Source organism: Notamacropus eugenii, chromosome 2, assembly GCF_028372415.1.
Source record: "Notamacropus eugenii isolate mMacEug1 chromosome 2, mMacEug1.pri_v2, whole genome shotgun sequence".
NCBI classification, from domain to species: domain Eukaryota; kingdom Metazoa; phylum Chordata; class Mammalia; order Diprotodontia; family Macropodidae; genus Notamacropus; species Notamacropus eugenii.
In genome coordinates, this window is record NC_092873.1 from 381,217,796 (window position 1) to 381,239,972 (window position 22,177).

The 22,177-nt window shown below is 47.5% G+C and overlaps 2 protein-coding genes across 11 annotated transcripts in view; both read left to right on the plus strand.

The window, feature by feature from the left end:
• Positions 1–7,956, plus strand: part of PEAR1 (platelet endothelial aggregation receptor 1) — a 43,212-nt gene extending 35,256 nt beyond the window's left edge. For all 4 annotated transcript variants that reach the window (XM_072647303.1, XM_072647305.1, XM_072647304.1 and 1 more), the window contains 9 exons: positions 785–910; positions 1,111–1,239; positions 4,366–4,494; positions 4,717–4,932; positions 5,452–5,540; positions 6,017–6,149; positions 6,523–6,588; positions 6,759–7,034; positions 7,405–7,956. In XM_072647303.1, the coding sequence (XP_072503404.1) occupies positions 785–910; positions 1,111–1,239; positions 4,366–4,494; positions 4,717–4,932; positions 5,452–5,540; positions 6,017–6,149; positions 6,523–6,588; positions 6,759–7,034; positions 7,405–7,556 (1,316 nt within the window). In that variant the 3' untranslated portion in view covers positions 7,557–7,956. The remainder of the gene's footprint in view (positions 1–784; positions 911–1,110; positions 1,240–4,365; positions 4,495–4,716; positions 4,933–5,451; positions 5,541–6,016; positions 6,150–6,522; positions 6,589–6,758; positions 7,035–7,404) is intronic.
• Positions 7,957–8,205: 249 nt separating this feature from the next.
• On the plus strand, positions 8,206–20,630 carry LRRC71 (leucine rich repeat containing 71). 7 transcript variants are annotated; one of them, XM_072647307.1, is made up of 16 exons: positions 8,206–8,474; positions 9,072–9,185; positions 10,731–10,862; positions 11,516–11,656; positions 11,734–11,809; positions 12,349–12,426; positions 15,204–15,272; positions 15,643–15,802; positions 16,358–16,441; positions 16,530–16,631; positions 17,196–17,318; positions 18,012–18,108; positions 18,487–18,590; positions 19,488–19,599; positions 19,997–20,118; positions 20,445–20,630. In XM_072647307.1, the coding sequence occupies exons 1-16, from the start codon at positions 8,303–8,305 to the stop codon at positions 20,556–20,558; spliced, it is 1,800 nt and encodes a 599-aa protein (XP_072503408.1). In that variant the 5' UTR covers positions 8,206–8,302; the 3' UTR covers positions 20,559–20,630. The 7 variants fall into 7 exon arrangements, with proteins under 7 accessions (XP_072503408.1, XP_072503409.1, XP_072503414.1 ...); XM_072647308.1 differs by having other exon boundaries at positions 18,015–18,108; XM_072647313.1 differs by having other exon boundaries at positions 8,378–8,474; positions 10,731–10,858; positions 11,547–11,656.
• The last annotated feature ends 1,547 nt before the right edge of the window (positions 20,631–22,177 follow it).

The following is a 22,177-nucleotide window of genomic DNA, read 5'->3' on the forward strand; positions in this document are numbered from 1 at the left end:
CACTCCCATTCACACAGAGGTGGGGTTCAACTCATGTTTTCTCACTCTAAATCAGAAAAGAAGGAATAAATAAGAGAAAAATTCATACAACAAAACCAACACAAGTGAGAGGGACCAGCTCATTGATACAGCGGAGAGAATGTCTGGTTTGGATTGAAAAGATCTGAATTTGAATTTCCTATGTTTCACTGAAAATACCTGTGAGACTTTGGAAAAATCACTTACTGTTTCTCAGTCTGATTTTGCTCATCTGTATGGAGGGTGGATGAGATAACCTGATTCATCTTGATCTGTAAGCACTGTAGAATTTCAGAAGAGGGAGACATCTTTGTGGGTCTCTGGTTTGGACTGGTGAAAGATTGAAGAAGAATTGGATGAGCGGGGAGCTAGTAAGAGAGGGAAGCATGGGGCAGCTACATGGCACAATGGGTAGAACAGTACCCCTGGAGGGAGGAGGACCTGAGTTCAAATCTGGTCTCAGACACTCACTAGCTGTGTGATCCTGGGCAAACCACTTAACCTCTATTGCCAGAGAGAGGGAGAAGGAGAGAGGGAGAGAGAGAGCAAAGGAACCAGGATGCAAGCTATTTCTGAACAAATCAGTGGACTCTTGAAGGGTAGCAGGAGTCTGGTTCCCCACCACCACCCTTGTCAAAATGTTGACTGATGTAGCAGCAGAGAGGGAGAGAGGAGGAAGGGAGACATAAAATACAGAAGGCACTAGGAGGGAGGATATATTTCTCTCTCCAACTGCAACTTCTGTCTTTCCATTGTTTCCCTCTAGCCTGCCAGCCTGGTCGATATGGCAAACGCTGTGCTCCCTGCAAATGTGCCAACCATTCCTCCTGCAACCCCATTGATGGAAGCTGTCACTGTCATGCTGGGTGGACTGGCCCTGATTGTTCCCAGCGTGAGTGAGAATCAAGAGTGGGGGAAGAACAGAGGGAAGAACCCTCTTCAGGGCCTTAGTCAAAGGCCAGGCAGAAACAGTGAACCTGGGAGGGTTCAGAAGGTCCCAAATTCAATGGAGGAGACCCAGTGGAAGGAGTGGTGTGACTCAGATTCTTGAGGTTGGCCTTCATTGACCTGGTTCTTGTTTTTCCCTTCTAGCATGCCCATTGGGGTACTGGGGCAACAACTGTGCCCTTCCCTGCCAATGCCACAATGGTGGGCACTGCCAACCCCAGGAGGGAAGCTGCATCTGCCCACCAGGCTGGACTGGACGCCTCTGCTCTGAAGGTACCAACAGAATGAATCCAATGTGATAACATGTGTAAAGCATTTTGTAAACTTTTAAGTACCATGCAAATGCCAGCTATGACGATGATGACCACTGTAACAGTGATAATGATACTGACAATGATGATGGAAAGGTAGGGAAGTAATTTTGGAGAGATCATCTCATCTATGTCTTGACTTCAAAGCTAACTCCTAATTCAGTCCAGGGGAGATCCTGAAACCAACCAAAACAGGAAGTTGATGATATGACAGTGCAAAAAGAACACATGTAGATTACAATCAATAACAAGGATTATTAGGATGTGGAATCTAATGGATAATGGATCAAATGACCAAAAGAGTGAGGAAGGGAGACAGCAGTAAAATGAGAGTCAGGAGACCTGCCTTTGCCACAAATTTGTTGTGTGATCTCCTGCAAGTCACTTATCCTCTCTAGGTCTCATTTTCCTAACCCATAAAATGAGGAGTTTGGGTCACATGATCTTCATGTCCAATCTGAAGGACCCTATGTCTGCCCTGTTTGCCTCTCAGGGCACTTGTCATGGTCAAATAATCATGGGTTATTTTTTCCCTCTTTTTAAAAAATAATTTTATTGATATGTTTTTTCTTTTTAAAAATATTTTTTAACATTCTTTTTTTAGATTTAGGTTTCTAAACTTTCTAGTCCTTCCTGTTACCCAGTGAAAAGGTGAGCAATGTGCTGATTTTTTAAAAAACATCTCCCAAATAACCCCTAGTACTTTCCCCCTCTCTCTGCCAAAGAACCATCCCATGTTACAAATACTTTTATAAAGAAAAAGAAAAACCCTAGCAAAACTGACAAATACATTGAAAAATGTGTGTAATGTACCATTCAAGGAACTCCTGCATTTGCAAAGAGTGGAGTGGGATGTCTTCTCATATCTGTTCTTTGAAACCATGCCTTTTTTTTTTTTTTTTGGTAATTTTGCAACATTTCCTTTTGATTGTTTTGTGGTTCTGTATACCATTTTTTCACCGCATAATCATTGCACCCTATTTTTTTCAGTTCAAAAATTGGTTTATACCCTTTCATCATGTAATGGTCATATGGTATAATTCTGTTCCTCATGCTGTTCAAAAGGTAAACAGAGCAGCAATGTATTCACCAGTGGCTTGTGGATACGCGTTTATCTCTCTGGCACTGTGAGCCTTGAGCTTAGACTTCTTGGCGCATGTGCATTGTCAGTATATTTTACTTGTGAAGTTTGTGTAGTACTAAGGATTGCAGTACTAAGTAAGCTGCAGTATGGAGGATGGATGAGATAACCTTAAAAATTCATCTTAATCTGTAAGCACTGTAGGAATTCAGAAGAGGGAAACATCTTTGTGGGTCTCTAATTTGGACTGGTGAAAGATTAAAGAAGGATGGGATGAGATAGGGAGCTAGTAAGAGAGGGAAGCACAGGGCAGTTACATGGCACAATGGGTAGAACAGTACCCCTAGAGGCAGGAGGACCTGAGTTCAAATCTAGTCTCAGATACTCACTAGCTGTGTGACCCTGGGCAAACCACTAAACCCTGATTGCCAGAGAGAGGAAGAAGGAGAGAGGCAGAGAGAGAGCAAAGGAATGAGGATGCAAACTATTTCTAAACCAATCTTGAAGGGCAGCAGGAGTCTGGTTCCCCACCACTTGTCACTCAACCCAATGAAGAGCCATAGGCACAAGAGGAGCCAGTGGGCAGGTAAAGCTGCCTTAAGTAAGTCACGGGATGTCTACCATCAATACACTAACGTGCGAAGCATTTATTTCTGATCATTGGTAAATATAAAAACTGTTCTGAGGACTTCAGGCTAAAAGTGATTGTGTTTGCTGACCAGCATGGAAACAGAATTGCAGAAAGACAGTTTTCAGTGAGTGAAAAGCTGGTGTGAGACTGGCAGAAACTAAAAGACAAGTAATATTGGCACAATTTTTTTTAAAGCTTCACATAGTGAAGCACCCCACTTTTTTGCAAAAAATTTGGCATAAAATATGCAAGGATTATGCAGTGAAATATAGTACATTGTTGTAATCATTGTGCACACTGTTGGGTTTTTTTGGTCTCTGCTTCGCTCTGAATAAATTCATGTATATTTTTCCATACTTCTCTGTACTGATAATATTCATCATCTCTTATGGTACAGTAATATTCCATTATCATATTTTCACATATCACAATTTGCTTAGTCATTCCCCAATTGATGGGCATGTATTTTGTTTCCAGTTCTTTGCTATCACAAAAAGTGGGGGCAGCTAGGTGGTGCAGTGGATAGAGCACCAGTGCAGGAGTCAGGAGGACCTGAGTTCAAATCTCACCTCAGACACTTGACACTCACTAGTTGTGTGACCTTGGGCAAGTCACTTAACCCCAACTGCCTCATCCTGGGTCATCTCCAGTCATCCTGAGGAATATCTGGTCACTGGATTCAGATGGCTCTGGAGGAGAAGTGAAGCTGGTGACCTGCACAGACCTCCCTCACACAAAACAAAGTCAAGTGCAAGTCATGTCATTATTTCTCTGAGGGCATGGTCTTCTTTGGCAACGGACGAACACACACAATCACAAAAAGTGCTGCTACAAAAATTCTGGGGTATATGGAGACTTTTTTTTAATCAATGACCTATTTGGGGTATCTCTGGGTCAAAGGACATGGACATTTTAGTCACTTTATTAGCACAATTCCAAGTTGCTTTCATGGTCCATGTTTCTACAGCCCATTACAGCTTCCAAAGTACTTTCTTCACAACACTTTAACACAAAGAGTGAAAGCATTATCATTCCCAACCTACGGGGGAGGAAGCTGAACCTTAAAGTCTGGATTACTTAAAATCAGAAAATTTAAAAATGTCAAAGCAGGTTTGACACTAGATCTTCCCATTCTAAGAGCAGTTCCTTCTGGGACAAACTTTTTCATCAGATGAGAAAGTGTGAACATGCTTTGGAAGTGACCATATGATCTTGCTACTATGTACCCAGTCCATGTTAATCCAGAAAGAGATTGAGGACTCAAGGAACTGCTCCCAGAAATGAAAGAAATAGTCTTTCATCTTGGAGAAGTACACATGTTCCTGGCCCCTGTTTCTTTGCATCCCTCTGACCCCTCCCTTTGCTTATCCCTCCAGGTTGCCCTCCAGGTATGTTTGGTGCCAACTGCTCCCAGCAGTGCCAGTGTGGACCTGAGGGACAGTGCCAGGCTGAAACAGGGGCTTGTATATGTCCACCGGGACACAGTGGTGCCCCCTGCAAAATTGGTGAGTCACTCAGGGCAGCCTTCCATTTCTTGTCCAGTGCAAAGTTGGGGATGGGTGGTGGTCTCTCCAATTCAATTCAGTACCTAATTGTTTGCCAGGCATTATTAGGTACTGAAAAGTTGACAAGTCCCTGTTCTCAAGGAAAATTTATTCTTCTGTTCCCTCTCTTAGCAGTACACAGAATGCCCCCTCTTATTGCCTCCTCTCTCCTTTCCTGCCTAGGGAACCATGATCAACCTTTCACGATGGTACCCACCCTGCCAGTGACCTATGACTCACTGGGGGCAGTAATTGGCATTGCAGTGCTGGGGGCCCTGGTCGTGGCGCTGATAGCACTGTTCATTGGCTACCGATACTGGCAGAAAGGCAAAGCGCACCAGCACCTCGCTGTAGCCTACAGCAGTGGGCGTCTGGATGGCTCTGAATATGTCATCCCAGGTGAGGGTTAGGAATGGGTGTGGGGTGTGGGGGAGCTGCACACAAGGATGTGGGAAGTCCTGAGTGTGGAGGAAGTCTGAGAAGAGGGCATAAAGGCCAGCCTCTGGGCTCAGGAGACCTGGGTTCAAGTCCTATCTTGGGTAACTTTGTATGAAATACTTTTATTCTCTGAATCTGTTTCCTCATGTACCAGATGGGGGATGGAGTTTAGACCAAAGATCTTAAAGATCCCTTCCAACTCTCACATTTTCTGTCTCTCATGCCCTTCTCTGAATTGAGCTGTTCTTTACATATGAGATGCAAAGGCAGAGTGAGCAGGATGTGTGAGAATTTGGACAATGGGATCTTGGAATTTGTCCCATCTGGCTGCTTGTCTTCCATCCTGACAGTCATGGATCTCACTTTTCCCTGTTCCCCATTCCCAGGGACTAGGCTCCCTCTCTACCCTAGAGACTTATCTCATTCCCCCACCTGGGTTCTGACCCTGCCCCTACCCTGGGTCTTCTCTCTCTTGTCCAGATGTCCCACCAAGCTACAGTCACTATTACTCCAACCCCAGCTACCACACACTGTCCCAGTGCTCTCCCACTCCCCCACCCCCCAACAAGGTCAGTATTTGGGGAAAGGGAGTTGGGAGTGGGAGGAAGGCATCATTAAGTTTGGGATTTGGGGAAGGAGAAGAGAAGCAGGTTTAGAGGAGGGAGACTAGGCTGATGGGAGGATTGGATCAGTTGAAAGAATTAGGGGTAGTCAGCCTGGAAAAGACTCAAAGGGAAGATGATTACAGCCTTTCAGTTTCTGAAGATCTGTCATGTGGAGGAGGGATATGTTCTGCTTGGCCCTACAGTAGAACTAGGAGCAATGGACAGAAGTTATTTGGACAGTTTTAATTGCCCAATGCTTTTCCTTACCTGGAGCCCCAAAAGGGAATGAGTCATGGGTATCTTTGAGTAGAGACTGAATGATCACTTGTGCAGGATGTTATGTTAACTCTGTTAATGTATAGGATGGACAAGGCCCCTTCCTAACTCTGCTCTCTGGTTATTCTGTTGTTTTCATAATGCTGAATTCACCACCTTTCCAGGTGCCAGGCACTCAGCTCTTTGCAAGCCTCCAGGCCCCAGAACGCCCTGGTGCTTATGGGCAAGACAGTCATGCCACACTACCTGCTGACTGGAAGCATCACAAGGAGCTCCCCACTGGGCATCGGGAAAGGGGTATAGGATTTTGTATATCTGGACATTAAGTAGAGGAGAAGGAAGGATAGATATGGGAAAAGCATCCTATTCTGAGACCATGGGATTTTGTGTCATTATGAGTGAGGGGTAAGGGTATCTGTATGTCTGTGACCCTGTGAAGGATAAGAGTGAAGGTGCCCTTCCCCATGGTGGTGGGATGGGTGGAGGTGAAGATCTGAGTCAGGTTGAAGATCCCGGCTTTATTCCATACTAGGGAAAAGTAACTTCCTTTGGGTCTCAGTTTCCTCATCTCTAAAAGGAAGAGTTGGATAACAATGAACTCTAAAGTCTTTTCCAATTCTCAGTTCTATGATATTCCCATTCTAAGCAGTAGGTCTGTCCCTTTTCCCAGGGAGAGGCCTATTGGATCGTTACAGCTACAGTTCTGGCAATGGGCTAGGACACCTCTATGCTAAAGGTAAATGCAGTGGGAAGGTGGGAGGTGGTGGGTAGTAGGAATCACTTGGCAGACCGACAAAAGGACTCGAGGTGATCTGAAAACTGAAAAGGTTTAGGGGAGGGCGCAGGATGACTGGGAGTGTGAGGGGGGGACCTCCGCCGAGCCCTTAATTTACTTCTCCTCTCCAGGGCCCATCCCAGAAGAGGGATTAAGGGCCAGTGTAAGTTCCCTGTGCAGCGAGAACCCCTATGCCACCATCCGGGACTTGCCCAGCCTGTTGGGCCCCGCCAGCGAGGGCAGCTACATGGAAATGAAAGGTCCCTCGTGTGCTGCAGCTGTGGCCCTAGGAGAGCCCAGCCCACCCCGCAGGCATGTGCCCCAGCCCCGGAAGAGTCAAAGACTTCGTAGCCCTGAGAGCCAGAGGGACAGCGGCACCTACGAACAGCCGAACCCGCCAGCCCCAGGTGAGGACGATCACAGTCCCGAGCCAGGCAGGGTCTACCCTAGGATCAAGGCAGGGGGTGGGGAGAGACTGTAAAGGAAAGACGGTGAGATTTACTCTGAGATTTTTATGGTTGCACCAAAAGTAATTACTGGGGTGGGGACGGGGGTAGGGGGTGGAAATAATGTGTGTCCCTTGTGCCGGTATTAACTATCCAGAAGACCTAGACAGAAACCAGGAGGGAGAGAAAGGAGAGACTAGAAGGGAATAAGAAGGAAGGGGGAAGAGTGAACAGATGAAGAAAATCGATTAGGAAGAAGACCCAGAGTTGGGGGGAGGGGGGACTGGGCTTCAGGACTCTCATACACAACCCTTGCTCGTCCTTTCGCCAGACTTCGTCGCTGGGGGCACGCTGCCCCCCATCCCACCAGGTCTTCCCCCAGGCCATTATGACTCCCCTAAGAACAGCCATATTCCAGGACACTATGACTTGCCCCCGGTCCGACATCCCCCTTCACCCCCGAGATTGCGACAGGATCGTTGAAAGGATGGGGGGACATTCGGAGATAGCTCCCTCCCCACCCATGGCCAGGCCCAGAAACTGAGGAAGGATCTAACGCGTAGCACCCACCTTCCCCTCCGCACCTCATGAGTTATCAGGGGTAAACCATTCCTGGAGGAAAAGAGACCCGGAGATGCCCGGGTTCTGAGATCCCTCCCCATCCCCACCTTGGAGGCAGCCCTCGGATGGCTGAAGAGAAAGGAGCTGGGAGTCAGGATTCCTGGATTCCAAGAGAGGAAGGTCAACCACCATCGATCTTGGGGGACTGGAAGGCAAGACTCCAGGCATATTCTCCTGCTCTGCTACTGCTCCCCAAGCCCTGGGATTCCCCGATGGGGAACCCCATCCTGTGTCTGTAAATAAAGTTGTTGAATTTCTCGTGGTCCTGAGCATCTTTGATTCGGAGGAGATGGTCCTGGGCTCTAGGGGAGGGAGGCCTCTGTAGAGGAGGGGGGCAAGGGGGCAAGGGGGCAAGGGGGACTTGAAGCCCAAGTGCAGAGCCCCCTGGGCCTGGGACCTCATTAACTCAATAACTGTTTAATTAACTGAGTCTCCAAGCCCCTTCATGGATCAATCGATCTGAGATCAGTCGATACTCAGAGCTGCACCACAAGCCAGACTCTTCACGGCTGCCAAGGTCTCTGTCACTCAGCAGCGTCGCTGCCTCGGAGACCCAGGAGAATCCCGCGCCCAGCTCCGCCCCGGTCCCGAAGCCTAGACAGACACGCATGCGCCTTGAGACAGCAGCTCGACAAGAGCTCCCGGCACCGCAGCGCCCTCTGCAGACCGCGCGAGCGACTCGCAGTTGTCTCCTGGCCCGCCCACCCGACAGCCAGCCCTCCTTGGCGCAGGTCCCGGTAGTCCTGGAGAAAAAGGGACGCACAGGAGCCGGGGGTGCAGGTCGGGAGTCGCGGAGTGGACCTCCTCCAAATCTCCGTTCCCAGGAACTCCTCCGTCCCATTTCCCCCAGTCTCTCTGACTCTACCCTGGGGTCTGAGGTCTCTCGGACCCCGCCACCTCCACTGCCCCAGCCCCCAGCCTCATTCGGCTTCTCCTCCCCCTACCCTGCCCCTACCAGGTCCGCTCCAGTCTCACCCAGGCGAAGCCTCCAGTTTCCCCTCCAGTCTCTCCCGGACCCTTCCCCTTAAGTTTCCCTTTCCAGGCTCCCCCCTTCTCCACCTACCTTCCTCATTCTGTTCCCCTCCACTCTGGACCCTCCCCCCCCCTTTCCTTCCAGTCTCGCTTTGCTGCAGCCACTTCAGGTGCCTCGACTGAGCTCTCCAGCTCAGACGGGGGATACGACAGACTGGCTGTCGTTCCTTTCTCTTAGCCCCCAAAACAGAGTCTGAGAGAGGGGCTGAGAAATACCAGTGTTTGGAGCAAACGAGGGTTGGAAAGGAGAGAACCCTCGAGTCTCTAGCAAAGTGGAATTCGACTCCTAGGAGGGATCAAGAGAGATGGGTTCAACCAGGTCTCCCCTCTCCTACATTTCCCCAGTGCCCAAAACCCCCGATGTCTCAGGCAAGATGGTCAAAAAAGGAGAGAGGGTGTCAAAGGAGAAGCCGCCACCTGTCCTACCACCTGTGGGTGACGAGGAGCCAAAAAATCCAGGTATGACTTAAAGGGGAGAGAAGGAAAATAAGGGAAACGGGGAAACAATATATCAGAACACAGAGCTTCCTGACCAGAAGTAGGGGCAGAGCATGGATTTGGATAGAAAGGACCTGAGTTCAAATTCTAAATCTTACACTGAATAGCTAGTGTGTAGACTCAGATAACTCACTTTACTTCTCTAGGTCTTCGTTGACTCATTTGTAAAAGAAGGGATTTAAACTGGGTGAGTTCTAATACCACCCTCAGCTCTAGAGCCTAAAAGCTTACCAGTAGCACCTCCCATTTGTTTAAGACTTTTAACTTTTCAAGACATTCACCGTTCATCATCTGTCATCTATTAACTAGCTCAATTCCTTGTAGAGGAAACTAAGGCTGGGGAGGTTAAATGACTTCCACATCCCCCATTACTGCCTTGTATGAATCCTCTCTTTCAGCCAAACTGGTTCCTTCACTGCCTCCCAAATCCTGGTATGTACCTGCTCACACCTGCACAGTCTTCTACCCTCACCCTCCCAGTATTGATCCAAATCTCATCCATCTTTCAAGGTCCAACTCAAATGCCATCTTCTCAGGAAACCTTTCTTGATTACCTCCAATCCAAGATAGGCCGATTCTTGGAATGTCTATGTGGAATTGATAAGAGCTGGAAAAGGCTTTCCTTATAGGCTATCTGGTCCAAGTCCTTGATTTTACAGGCAAAGTTATTTGCTTAAAATCATACAGGTAGTAAAGGGAAGAAGCCTGGGTTGTTAGATTGAATTATAAACTCCATAAGAACAGGGATCACATTGTATCTAAATTTTTTATGTCCCCTAACACCTAGCACTGTGCTCTGTGTACAATATAGCAGGGCCTAAGGGCAAATGTTGGTAGAGTCCTAGGGCACCTCACATCCTACTTTGTATTGTCTTTTTATTTGAATATTTATTTGATTTTTGTCTTACTTCTTAGACTAGACTGTAAGCTGCTGAACTGACTGAGGTCTTGGTTAACCTTTGCATTTCATTCTCTACCCACTATGGTGCCAGGTGCATAGCATACCCACAGTAAATGCCTGATGAATAACTTTCCCACAGAAAGTTACTGGCAGAACCAGGACCAGAACCAGGTCATTTGACTCCTATTCCAGGGCTCTTTGTTCTTCAGCTCATTGTTTTGGCCCACAGCAGGGCTCTGAAGCTGCAGAAGGCTCAGGATGACACAGCTCTTTGCCCTTTGGGGAAATGAGGTGGTAGAGAGGGATATTTGGGGAGAGAGACAGTGTATGAGGAAACAAAGTTAGAAGGGTGTAGAGGATGAGGAGACAGACTAGAAGAGGGGTAGGGATTGAGGAAACAGGGGAGAAGGGCAAGGGTTGAGGAAGCCCCACAGGACAGGATAGGGCAGCGAGAATGAAAAAACAACGGGACGGGAAAAATGGTAAGACAAATCAGTGTTCCACAGTTCACTGGATTCCTGGTCTTTGCTTCCTCCTGGTGGACAAGATGCGCCATCGCAGAAGGTCCAGGCTAATCCCTCTCCCTTCTCTCCCTTTCTTCTTAGAGGAGTATCAGTGCGTGGGGATCTTGGAACAGGACTTTGCTGAACTCTGTACTCGTTCAGGATATACAGATTTCCCCAAAGTTGTTGTCCGCAATCATGGGCGCTCTATCTCCACCTCTGAAAAGCCGGTAGGTGAGTGAACACACTCAGGTCCTATCTTCTCACAAGCCCCAACAGTCTCTCCTGGCTGGTCCCATCTCAGACAGGCCTGGGTCATTTTGACTGCCCCACTGTTCTCCCTATCAGACTGATCCTGGGGTCCATGGTTGTGCACGGGAGGGAGTCCCCAGAGGGAAATGCATGGGGTCCAGAGACCATATAAATGATAGTGATGATGGGGATGACTGAAGCAAGTGCTCTTTCTCTGCTATTTTCCCATCTCTCCTGCTCACTCAACCCCATGCAGGCTGGGAGATAGGTATACCTAGGCTCCCTTTCCTAATTCTTCTAAGTTTTTCTCTACATCTTCAAATGTTCTGCATCCTGGGGTTCACAACCCCAAGGAATAAAGTGCTTGGAGATTGGGGGCTTGCTACTTGTATGAACCTTGCATAGACAGGCAGATCACCTTTTTCGCTCATCTCCTACAGACGTAGAGATGAGGTTTTCCTCCTCTGTAATGGATTGGACTCAGTTGTCTCTAAGGTTCCTCTTAGCCCTCAATCTAGGATCCTTTGATAGAGTCATCTCCTTTGGGCATTCCTGAAAAGGCTAGAGTGAGATAGGGATGGAGGACTAGAGGGGGGTGAGGGGATGATTAAGATCCCCTACCCACGTGTCCACAGTGGAGGAACAGCGGGTCTCTGCCTCCTGTAGCCAAAACAGCCTCCTCCAGATTGAGACCAAGTATGCCTTCTTCCGGCCCACCATCCAGGTGGAGCTGGAGCAAGAGGACCCCAAGACAGTTCGGGAAATTTTCATCCGAGGTGAGGCTCCCTCCTCTGTTCCCCGCCCCAGGATTTAACCCTTCCTACTCAGACTTCAGTTTCCTCTCTTCCTCCAGGTTGGAAACTGGCAGATCCAATTCTGGGCATTTTCAGCAAGTGCCTGCCCTCTCTCGCCCAGCTGCAGGCTATCAAGTGAGGGAGTGTCCCCTCAGGGAGAGGGGGGAGGAATTCCTAAGAAAGGGCTAAAGGGAGAAGGGTTGGAGAATAAGCAGAGAGTGGATCCCAGGAGTAAAACAGTGCCAGCCTCTGGGTGAGGTGGTGTCAGGAAAACCCAAGTTCTAATCTTAGTCATATTACCCTGGACAAATTGTTTAATGTTTGCCTCAGTTTCCTTAACTGTAAAATGGGGATCATAATAGCACCTACCTCCCAGGGTTGTTGATAGGAAAGGGAGATTCTTAGGGGACAAGGAGGGAGACTCAGGTGGGGGAGGTGGGGGTGTAGGACTGGAGCACTTTCGGGGAGTGTGGGATCCTCAGGGAGATACTAGAGGGATGGGAAACTGTTGAGGATGGGGCTAAGCAAGGACAAGCCTGATTGGAGTAGAGGGGAGTTTGGAAGGCCGCTCTGTGCCTGTGGGGAATGGGGGGGGGGGAACTACCATGCTTGGGTCTTAGGTTGCTGGATGTCTGTACTGGTAAGTCTTCCTATGGCTTCCTCTTGTACCTCAGCATGTGGAAAGTGGGGCTGACGGATGAGACCTTGACTGCCTTCATTGCCCTCATTCCTACTTGTGCCTCCACTCTTAAGTAAGTAGAAAAGGGCAGGGAAAAGTTCTGTCCTCCAAGGCCCACCAAGGTGGGCATGCAGGAGGCTGGTAGCCCTTCTCTTTCTGGGTTTAAATCCTAAGCTTATTTCCTCATGTGTACAACATCGTTGGATCCAATCATTTCTGATGCCCTGCTGTGTTAGCTCTGAAAGGAACAAGCTTCTTCCTTGATCCCTCCTTCCTTTTACCCCAACACACACCCCCTGGACAGGAAATTCCTTGCCTTCACCCTGAGAAACATGAAACCTCAAGTCCAATCTCCAACTTCATAGAGAAGGAAAATGAGGCCTTGGAGAGGTTAGATGTTCCAAGTTTTTTGTTTTGTTTTGAAGAATTTTGACTAAAAAGACGAGATAAAACAGAAAATACCAACTGTGGTCAAAGGAAGAGTTTACAGAAGACAGTCATACAAGTTCCTCCTAGATCCCAGCCTCCTTCATCCACCCCCAAGGTCCCTTTCCTTGGTTTTCCTATCCCATGTAGAGATGTGGGGCTCTGGGTTTTCTCCCTTTGGCTCCAGGCCCAATTATCCTTCCCTCAGATTGAGAATTTTTTGGGATCTCAGAGTCTTGTCTTACCCTGCTACCAATCAGTTTCCCTTTCCCTTTTCTACGTGGTCTGTCTGAAACCCCAAGGTTGTTTCTTTTCAGAGAAGAACGGCAACTCATAATGAAAAGCAGGCTGTATTTCCCTGGGTCAGTTTCCTCATTTGTAAAATGAAGGATTCAGATTAGATGGCTTCAGGTCCCTTCCTGTTCTAAATCTATGATCTTAAAAATTCATAGGAGATGATGAAATCTATAAAAGTCTAGAACAGAGGTCTTAAACTTTTTTTTTAATTGCATGAGCCACTTTGGCAGTCTGGTGAAGCCTTTGGACCCATGCTAAGAATGTTTTGGTTTTTTTAAAAATCATAATGGAAGGAAATCTTTTTTTTGATTAGAGATTAGTGGAAATGAAGGTTTTTTTTTTACCATTCAAGTTCACAGAGCCCTTGAAATCTACCCAGGATTTGGTCACTTGAGTGTTCATGGACTCCAAGTTAAGAACCAGAGATCTAAGAGAGAGAAGAGAGTCTACAACACTGTTACTGTGGAGACAGGAGACTGGTTCTAATCTCAGTTTGGGCATAAGTTAGCTGTGTGACCCCTCTTTGGGCATTCGTTTTTTCATCTGTAACATGGGAATAACACACTGTATCATCAAGTATGGTGAGAGGATGAATGTGAGGACAGAGAGTAAAACATCAAAATTTTTTTGAATAGATTTTCTTTTTTAAGAAAGTAAAAATAAAAAAATGTGAGGGAGAGATTAGTTTTATTACTTTGGCAACCCTGTTACTCTAACTTGCTGTTAATTCAACTTTATTTGCCTGTAAGAAATTGGATAAGTCAAGAACTGATAAATGATCACCACTGATGATGATCTGTGGTATACATGGCTAGCTACCTGTGATAGGACTTTCCCCTAAATCACTTAAACAAAGACAAGTCTCCTGATTCGAAAGCTATACCCAGGACTTGCTGTACCTGAGACCAAGCACCACAAAACAGTCGTGATAGTCAACAAGAAAGGCCCCTCACTTGGGGAAGGGGGCTGGATAGAAGCCTATGGAGGGGAAAATGGAGACACTCTAAGGCTGCTAAAAAGTCTGCCCATCCCTGGAAAGCTGAGAAGTAGGTAATTAGGTAGCCTCTTATTTAAATGAATTAAGTTTTTTCTTGAGGCAATTGGGGGTTAAATGACTTGCCTAGGGTCACACAACTAGGAAGTGTCTGAGGTCAAGTTTGAACTCGGGTCTTTCTGACTCCAGGCCCATACTCTATCCACTGTGTCATGTAGCTGCCCCTAAATTAATTATTCTTGATAACGAGATGCTAAGGTCAATTGTTTCTTCAAATTTAGCATCCAAGAAATTGAATGACTATGTGGAGTCATAAAATTGGCATCAAAGACATAGATGGAACTGAAAGAGTCCTTGAAGCCAACCATCCCCATCCCTCAAATTTATCATGTTAGATCTTCCAGGGGAACCTTAGAGATCACTGAATCCAGAGGAGAAAACTGGGGGCACAGAAAGGGGAAGAGATCTGCCTAGTCACCAAGGGAAGTTCACCTGAATCTCACTGAGATTGAGGCTGAGCTGAAATGATATCAGATGGAACCCCCATCTTCTAGACATGGAAGCTGTGAGAGTTGAATGAGGCAGTGGATATTGCATCATCCAGCACCCTTCTTTTAGAACAGAGGAAACAGAGTTGGTGTGAAAGCAGGAAGCAGAACCTATTTTTGCTGATTCCCAGTCCAGTCCTTTTTCACCTCAGTTGCTGACAACTGGCCTCCTTAGACCTCAGTTAATTCATTGGTAAAACAAGAGGCTTGGATTAGAAGGCTTTCTGAGGTCCCATTTGGATCCAGATCTGTGACCATAACTATGAAGTACAACCAGACCGTCAATAGTTGTTTAAGTTTCTCATATTTGGCTAAGGCAATTTTCAGCCCTGGTCAGTCCTTGCCTCTTACACTTAGCTTAACGCTACTGAAGCGCCTACAGTCAGCATAATGCTGGACTCCTGCTCTCCACCATCAGGATGCCCTATGAACACCCTTCTGGGTTATTTGCAACATCACAGCCACAGTCACCCTGCTTAGGGGTCCATCTGCCCTATTCCCTTCCCCTCCTCCCGTTTTGAGTGCTAGACTTTGTCTCTTTCACTGGGCTGCTGTCTTCTACTGATCTCCTCAATCTGTTATCAGGAAGGTGTCTCTGGAAGGAAACCCAATAGTGGAACAGTCTTACCACAGACTCATGGTCCCTGAAAGCACGTGAGCTTTTCCCCTTTCCTCCCATTCCTTAGATCCTGCCCCATCCTGGGCTTTCTAATCTAGAGGGGACAACCCCTTTCTCTGTGTTCTCCAATACCTCAGATGGCCCCAGCCTGATTCACTTATTTCTATCCCACCCTTCCAAGCTCCAGTGAAATGCCCTAGTCCCCTCCCTTAGGGACCTCTCTCCCTGTTGCCCAATGTCCCCCCACTGTGATCCTTTGAACTTCCCTAAAGTTCTCTCACGAATCCCTTGATCTCTGAGGCCTTCCTACCTCCAACCCCATTTGCCCATTCCTCTGTGGCTTTTCTGTCCCTGGTCCTGGTGGTCCTGGGCCTCCCGTACTCTCCTATGTTCCCCTTCTACCAGCATCACCCACTTGTCCCTGAGAAACAACAACATCGATGATCAGGGTGCACAACTCCTGGGCCAGGCCCTGTCCACTCTGCGTACCAGCAACCGAACTCTGGTCTCTCTCAACCTGGGCTACAATCATATTGGAGATGAGGGCGCTGGCTACATAGCAGATGTGAGAGGCGGGGTCACCATTGGCTACAAGGAATGGAGACAGCAGGAGGGAACCCAGAGACTGCAGAGAAGAGCAATGGGGAAGGGAGAAAAGGGGCTTGTGTTGTAGGTGTAGCCAGGGGCCTAGGGGTCAAGGGAGAAGGAGTGATCATAAGGAGCTGGGAGGGCCGGAGGGGGCAAGGCTGAAGGCATCAACCACAGGAACTAGAAGGGAAGGAATTCACAGTGTGGGAAATAGACTGGAATACTGAAGAGACTGGGAAAGGGTTTGGTGAAGGAGAACAGGCTTAGGTAGGGTCACGTAACTCTAGGGACTGAGTTGGGGGAGGAGGGGGAAGAGCTACAAGGTCCTAGAGACCAGAGGGAAGGAAGAAGAGACAATGGGGAAGTAGAGTCACGTTCTTGGAGACTGGAGGAAGGAGGGCCAGGGGATGGTGAAAAACAAGACAGGAGGTGGGAGAGGGAGGTTATTGGGGTCTGGAAAGTAGAGATGAAGCCCCTGGCTGGGGAAGGGAACTGCCTCAAGGTCCTTTCAGCAACTTTCTCCCTACCCCAGGGCCTGCGGCTAAACCGCTCCCTGCTCTGGCTGTCTCTGGCCCACAATCGCATCCAGGACCAGGGTGCACTCAAGATAGCTGAGGTGGGTAGAAGCGGGGGTTCCATTGTGGGAGGAACGTGTTGGGTGCCAGAGCAGCCCTGCCCTTCCTACCACTTGCCTCTTGCCTCAGGTACTGCAGCCTTTTGAACTAACACACACAGAGGTGGTGGAGCGCCGGCGACTTCTGCTAGAAAAGGGGCCTCAGGATCGAACAAGAATAATGAGGGGATCGGTGAGAGATTCCGATCCATTCAGGGCCTCCATAACCTCTGGGCAGAGCGGCCTCAAACTGAAGGCCGCCTTCTCCCTCACACTCCAATGTGATTCTTCCTTTTCTTAGAAAGTTTTCTATGCCCTTCAACCTTTATTTACCCCTTTCTATGCCATCTCCCCCGCATACCTGTTCAGTTTCTGGGAGCCCCTAACTGAACCCCATTAAATTGCCCTGATTCCTCTTTCATCTAACCCTGAAGAACTGACTTTGATTTTATCTACTGACCTGCTAGTCTTCCTCCATTCCCCGCATCCCCAACCCCCAGGTCTTAGTTTTGTCATCTGTACAGTAAGGATATAGCTGATCTCTGAAGATTTCTTCCTCTTCTAGCAATCGAGAAATCTTAGTTGTACCCCTGCCCCTGCTCCCCTCTTTAGCCAAAGGATCTCAAAGCATTTTGTAGATCTAACAGTTGGGGAGCCTGACTGGTCTGTTGCTAGCTATGTCTCTACCCAGTAAGGAGACTACCTCTTCCCTGAGTAGATTAAGTGGTACCAACAGGCTTTCTGCCCTTTTCCACAGCCCACTTCCTCTCGCCACGGAGAACGAGAGCGGCCTCTGTTGGGGGCTGGTAGTATTGTGGCCATTGACAAACTTCAGGCACCCAAGATTACCAAAGGCGCATCGGGCAAGAAGAAGGAGAAGGTTTCTCATAACGGATGGAACTAGGGAGGACAGGAAGGGCCTTTCCTAATTGTGCCTATCTGTATGTCTGTCTATCCCAGGGGAGAGAATTTGAGAAGGTAGCAGTTTGGCCTAGTACCTGGCTCTGGCAAAACCCCAGAACTTCAGGAGGCCTTCAGGGACATCAGCACAATTGGGGAGGTCCCAGACTTTGAGGAACTAAAAAGCCTTCCAGTGGTTAGGGGTTTTGGTTAGGGGTTTCCAAGCCGGGTCACTGTTACCCCTACCCAGGAGGGATGCAAAGCCTGTCAATAGTCAAAGAGACTATTTTCTAATTAATTACTGTCCTAAGAAAAATGACCTACTTTGTTTTTTATGTGCATGAGCATTCTAAGTCCTAGAATCTATTTCCTTTCATACTGAATAGCAAGTTTCAGAATGTTTACTAAAAGCTGAGTAAAGGGCCTAAAAAAGGTTGGAAACCCCTGATGTAGACAGAAAGACTGTTGAACTAGAATCAATACAGACCTGGGTTGAAAGATGTAATCCTGACCAAGGTTTCTCACTTCTGACCCAGTTTCCTCATTTCTAAAAATGGGGCTGATAGCCCTTATACTATGTCCCTCCCAGATCTGTCCTGAGTAAAGTACTTCTTAAGTCTGAAAGTACTGTGTAAATGTGAGCTTTTATTATTATGCTTCTCCCCAACTCCAGCAGGAAGTAGCCAAGAAAGAGGAGAAGCCTGGGTCTGGGACATCCCCCACACAGAATGCCCAAAAGAAAGAAGATTCTTCCAAGGGTTTTAAAGGGAGTGAGTATCCTGTTCATTCTCCTTGGGATACAGGATGCTTTGGATCTCGTGCCATCACTAGGACCACACCTCCTGAAGGAAGGATAGGGTGCTCTCCTCCTGTGTGGTCAGGGCTCAATCAGCTCCACGTACTAGATGTGGAAAAAACCTTAGAACATCTGATATCACTCACTATAAACAGGGAAACTGACATGTTATGAAGTCCTACAATTTAGCATCTCTGCTGGGCCTAGACTCCATTGCTTTCTCAACTACACCTAGCTCATTCTCCACTAGACCTAGTGTGATACTTCTAAGTCCCCTCGTCTTCTCAAAGGGGCAGAGGTGGCTTTCAAGGATCTAGGACTTTACCTCTGACCCCTTCTCCCCACCCATCAGAAGTAACCATCCCAGAACAGAAACCTGGTCGAGGAAAGGGGACCAAGATGGGGCCCAAGGAGAAGCGAAGCACACTTGCGGAGTCTGAAGTGGTTCTGAAAAAGGTTGGAAACTGCTTACTATTATTGAGGAGAGGGAGGAATGTATCATCCTTTGGCACCTTACATAGCTCAGTCAGAACTCCTCTCCCTTCATACCCTCAGCACCTATCAGTGTCTTCTCTCCGACCACCCCCCCGCCCTCGCCCTGCAACCCTCTCCACTGTCTGTCCCTTATGCTTTCTGTAGAGACACAAAGTAGCCACAAGTCACTTTCCCACTTTCTCCTTCACCATCATCCCGCTCCCCCCAACCCCCCCCCCCCCCCCCCCCCCCCCGGCCCCAGCCCATTTCCAGTCTCCCTCCTCTTTCACCAGTATTCTTCAGTGTCAGCTATGTTTCTTTGGGTATGCTCTGTGGGTAAAGATGATACACAGTGATCTCCATCACCCCACTAATTCTATTTCAAGACCAGAATTCAGTCCCTTCCCCTACCTCTACTAACACAATCTAAATTCCCCCCCTGGTTTTAAGGAGAGGGCATACCATTGTTTGTCTCTGGCTATCCACAGGAGTGTGGAAGGCCATGGAAAGAGCCCCAGCTATCTGCTGGCTCCCTCCTAAATGCCTCACTTTTTTTCTATCCCCTTTCCTAATTCCCCTTCTTGTCACCTCTTCCAATTTCAAGACATTTTTCTGGACTGATTTCCTTTATCAGTTCTGACTCCCCCCTGGTCTTCACATTCCTAATATGCAAAGCTGCTTTGACAGGCTAGGTAACCTTAACCTCCTTCTGGATTCTCTTGCAGTGGAATCTGAACTTCCCAAGGACAGGGTCCCATAACTTTCCCTTCCTCTAGTTCTCTCCAGCAGTACCAAGGATGAAACTGTGACCAGAGAGGGCAGTTGGAATGGGTGAAAGGACTGTTTGAGAATCCTGTCTTTTGCCTCCTGTTTGAACAGATAACTCCTGAGCCCACTGAGATCCTCAATCCTCTTCTAGAGCAGACAGAGCATAAAAATGGGAAGGTTTTCTTGCCAGGAAACAAAGTCCTTATGCACCTCAATCTTATTCGTAAGTATTTCCAGCTCTCCTGACTTTCAAAGTAAGAGGTTCAACATCTTTCTCTGGCATCTAAAAGCCCTTTCATCACCAACAAGGACAAAAAATCCTTTCTTTCCCACTCCCTGCCACTCCTGATTCTGGAGTCAACCACCATGAATAACCAGGTTAGTGTGCCATGAGTACAGTGTATGTTCGGATGGAAGGGGACGGACGTGGAGGGAAATAAGGAGAGGGGCCTAGGAATGAATGGGGTAGGTGGACAGTCAGTAGCATAAATTCTTTGGGATTAAGGATGACCCAGGAGGATGAATGAGACCTATGGGAGGAAGTGAGGGCCTAAATTGGGAGCAGTTTTTGAGTGAGGTAGCATTGAGAGGTAACATTCTCTCTTTGTTTATGCCCTTAGGGAACCGAATCACAGAAACAGGTCTGAGAGGCTTCCTCAGTGCTGTCCGATACCAAGTGAAGCACACCAAACCCAAAACCCCAACAAAGGGCCCATCAGGACTGTTAAAACTGATGCTGGGGGTGAGCATGAATCAATTCCCCTGTCCTGGAACCCTACCCTTGGTGTTAGTCTACTGGGGACCATCTCTCTTCTTTTTCTCAACCCCCCAAGAAAGGACATGCTACTCATGATTCAAGGTTTCCCAATTCATGTCAAGAAGTCCTTCCTGTGACCTAGCTTTCATTATTTTTGCTGCAGGATTAGCCCATTTCTACTCACTTTTGAAAACGAAATGGTGTCTTCCATAAACAAGTCCCACAAATCCCCCATTGCAGGGTTTCATCCTTGGGAAATATACTGAACTGAGGTTTAACCAGTATCTTTTCTCCTCCCCTTTCTGTGTCAGAAAAATTCCTTTCCCCCACAATGTGAGACCTACACCATGATCCAGGATTTGATGCTTCCACGAGAACTCAAGACTAAAAGAGATGAAGAAGGCCCATCTCTCTCTGTTCCCTGAGACCCTGAGGGGTGAAGGATTAACATCCCAAATCATCTCTATGTTAATAATAAAATCCTCTTGTACACCTTTGTTTTTGAGGCTGTCCAAGCATTTCATTATGGACTTACTTACTCCTCTGGGCCCAGGGAGCTATATAGCACAGTAGGACTTGGGGTAGGACCTACATGTTATGGAGCTCAGTTCATCTGTAGATGACAGAAGCAGATGCAAACTATGCCATATGAAGGTTAGTGGAAGGCTCTGGGGGAGCTTCAATGAGAACATGTAAAGAGGGTATGATAGCTGTCTTTAAGGACTGGAAGGGGTGTCACACGGGAGAGAAAGCAGATATATATTCTGCTTGGCCCCAGAGGACAGAGAGAAAAACTTCTCAACAACTAGAAATGTCCAAACAACAAAAGTCATTCAAAGGGGAATGGGCTACCTCATAAAGCAGTGAGGATCTTCGAGCAGAGGCTGGTGGTGATGCTGCAGGGATTCCTGTTCAGGTCTAGGCTGAAACAGACCATCCAGATTCCATGGACAGATGATCCCTATGGACTCTCTCAGTCTGATTCGGAACACAGTCCATATTGTCTGCTCCTGTCTTATCCGTGAACATGGAAATGTTTACTTCTGCTCACAGGAGAAGCCTCCATTCCACAAGCCATGATGGCAAGATTGTTGGCCCCTGGCTTAGAGGGCCAGAAGCTGTGGCATCTTTATTTATGGAGGCTTCACTGACAGTGCTTACAGAAAAGGAGTCTAGGAGTTTGAATACTCTACTTGGGAGTGAATTCTCAGGAGAAAAGTGATTCAGAAGCAGTAAAGGCTCCATCTCAAAGCCACCTTCTCCTGCCCTACTCAACAATTCAATAAGTACTTACCACCAAGTAACTACTATGTGTCAGGCATTGCCCCAGGGATAGGAAAACAAAGCTGACCCTGCCCTTGGGGAGGGCATTCTCCCAGGGCAAAACAAGAGGTGTACAGGTAAGAATGTACAAAAACTACACAGGTACTCTTTTTTTGAGGGGGGAGGGTGAGTATTGGGTAATATCCAGACATTGTTGGGTCTCAGTATTATCTGTAAAATGATCATGCCACGTGAGGATTAGTTGAAGACTGGGGATGTGTAGCTTGGAAAAGAAAATTTAAGAGGGAGGTGAAAAAGCACATGAAGATATGATGGTCTTTAAGAATCTGAAGGACTGTCACATGGAAGAGGAATTAAGATATATTGTAGAGGTGAAGGTCACTAACAAATGGGGAGATCAAGAAAGGCATCTGCTAGAAGGTGGCACCCAAAATGTGGAATCAAGAAAGGAGTCCTAAAGGCAGCACCTGAATTGTGCTTTGAAGGAAGCCAAGGATTCAACAAAGTAGGTGAGAGAAGGAAGAGCATGTCAGGAAAAAGCAACAGAAAGTGGGTGTAAAAGGTAGAGAGGCCGTGGGAATGTCACATACAAAGAACAGAAGTTGGGCAGTTGGGCTCAAATGCCAGAATGTGTCAGGGAGAGAACAGGGTTTGTCTGGAAAGATAAGTCAGAGCTAGATGATGAAGGGTCCCTATCTAGCTATCTTGCTAGATACTCTACAGGCTGAATCCACCTGGAAACATCTGTCCCAGCCTCCCA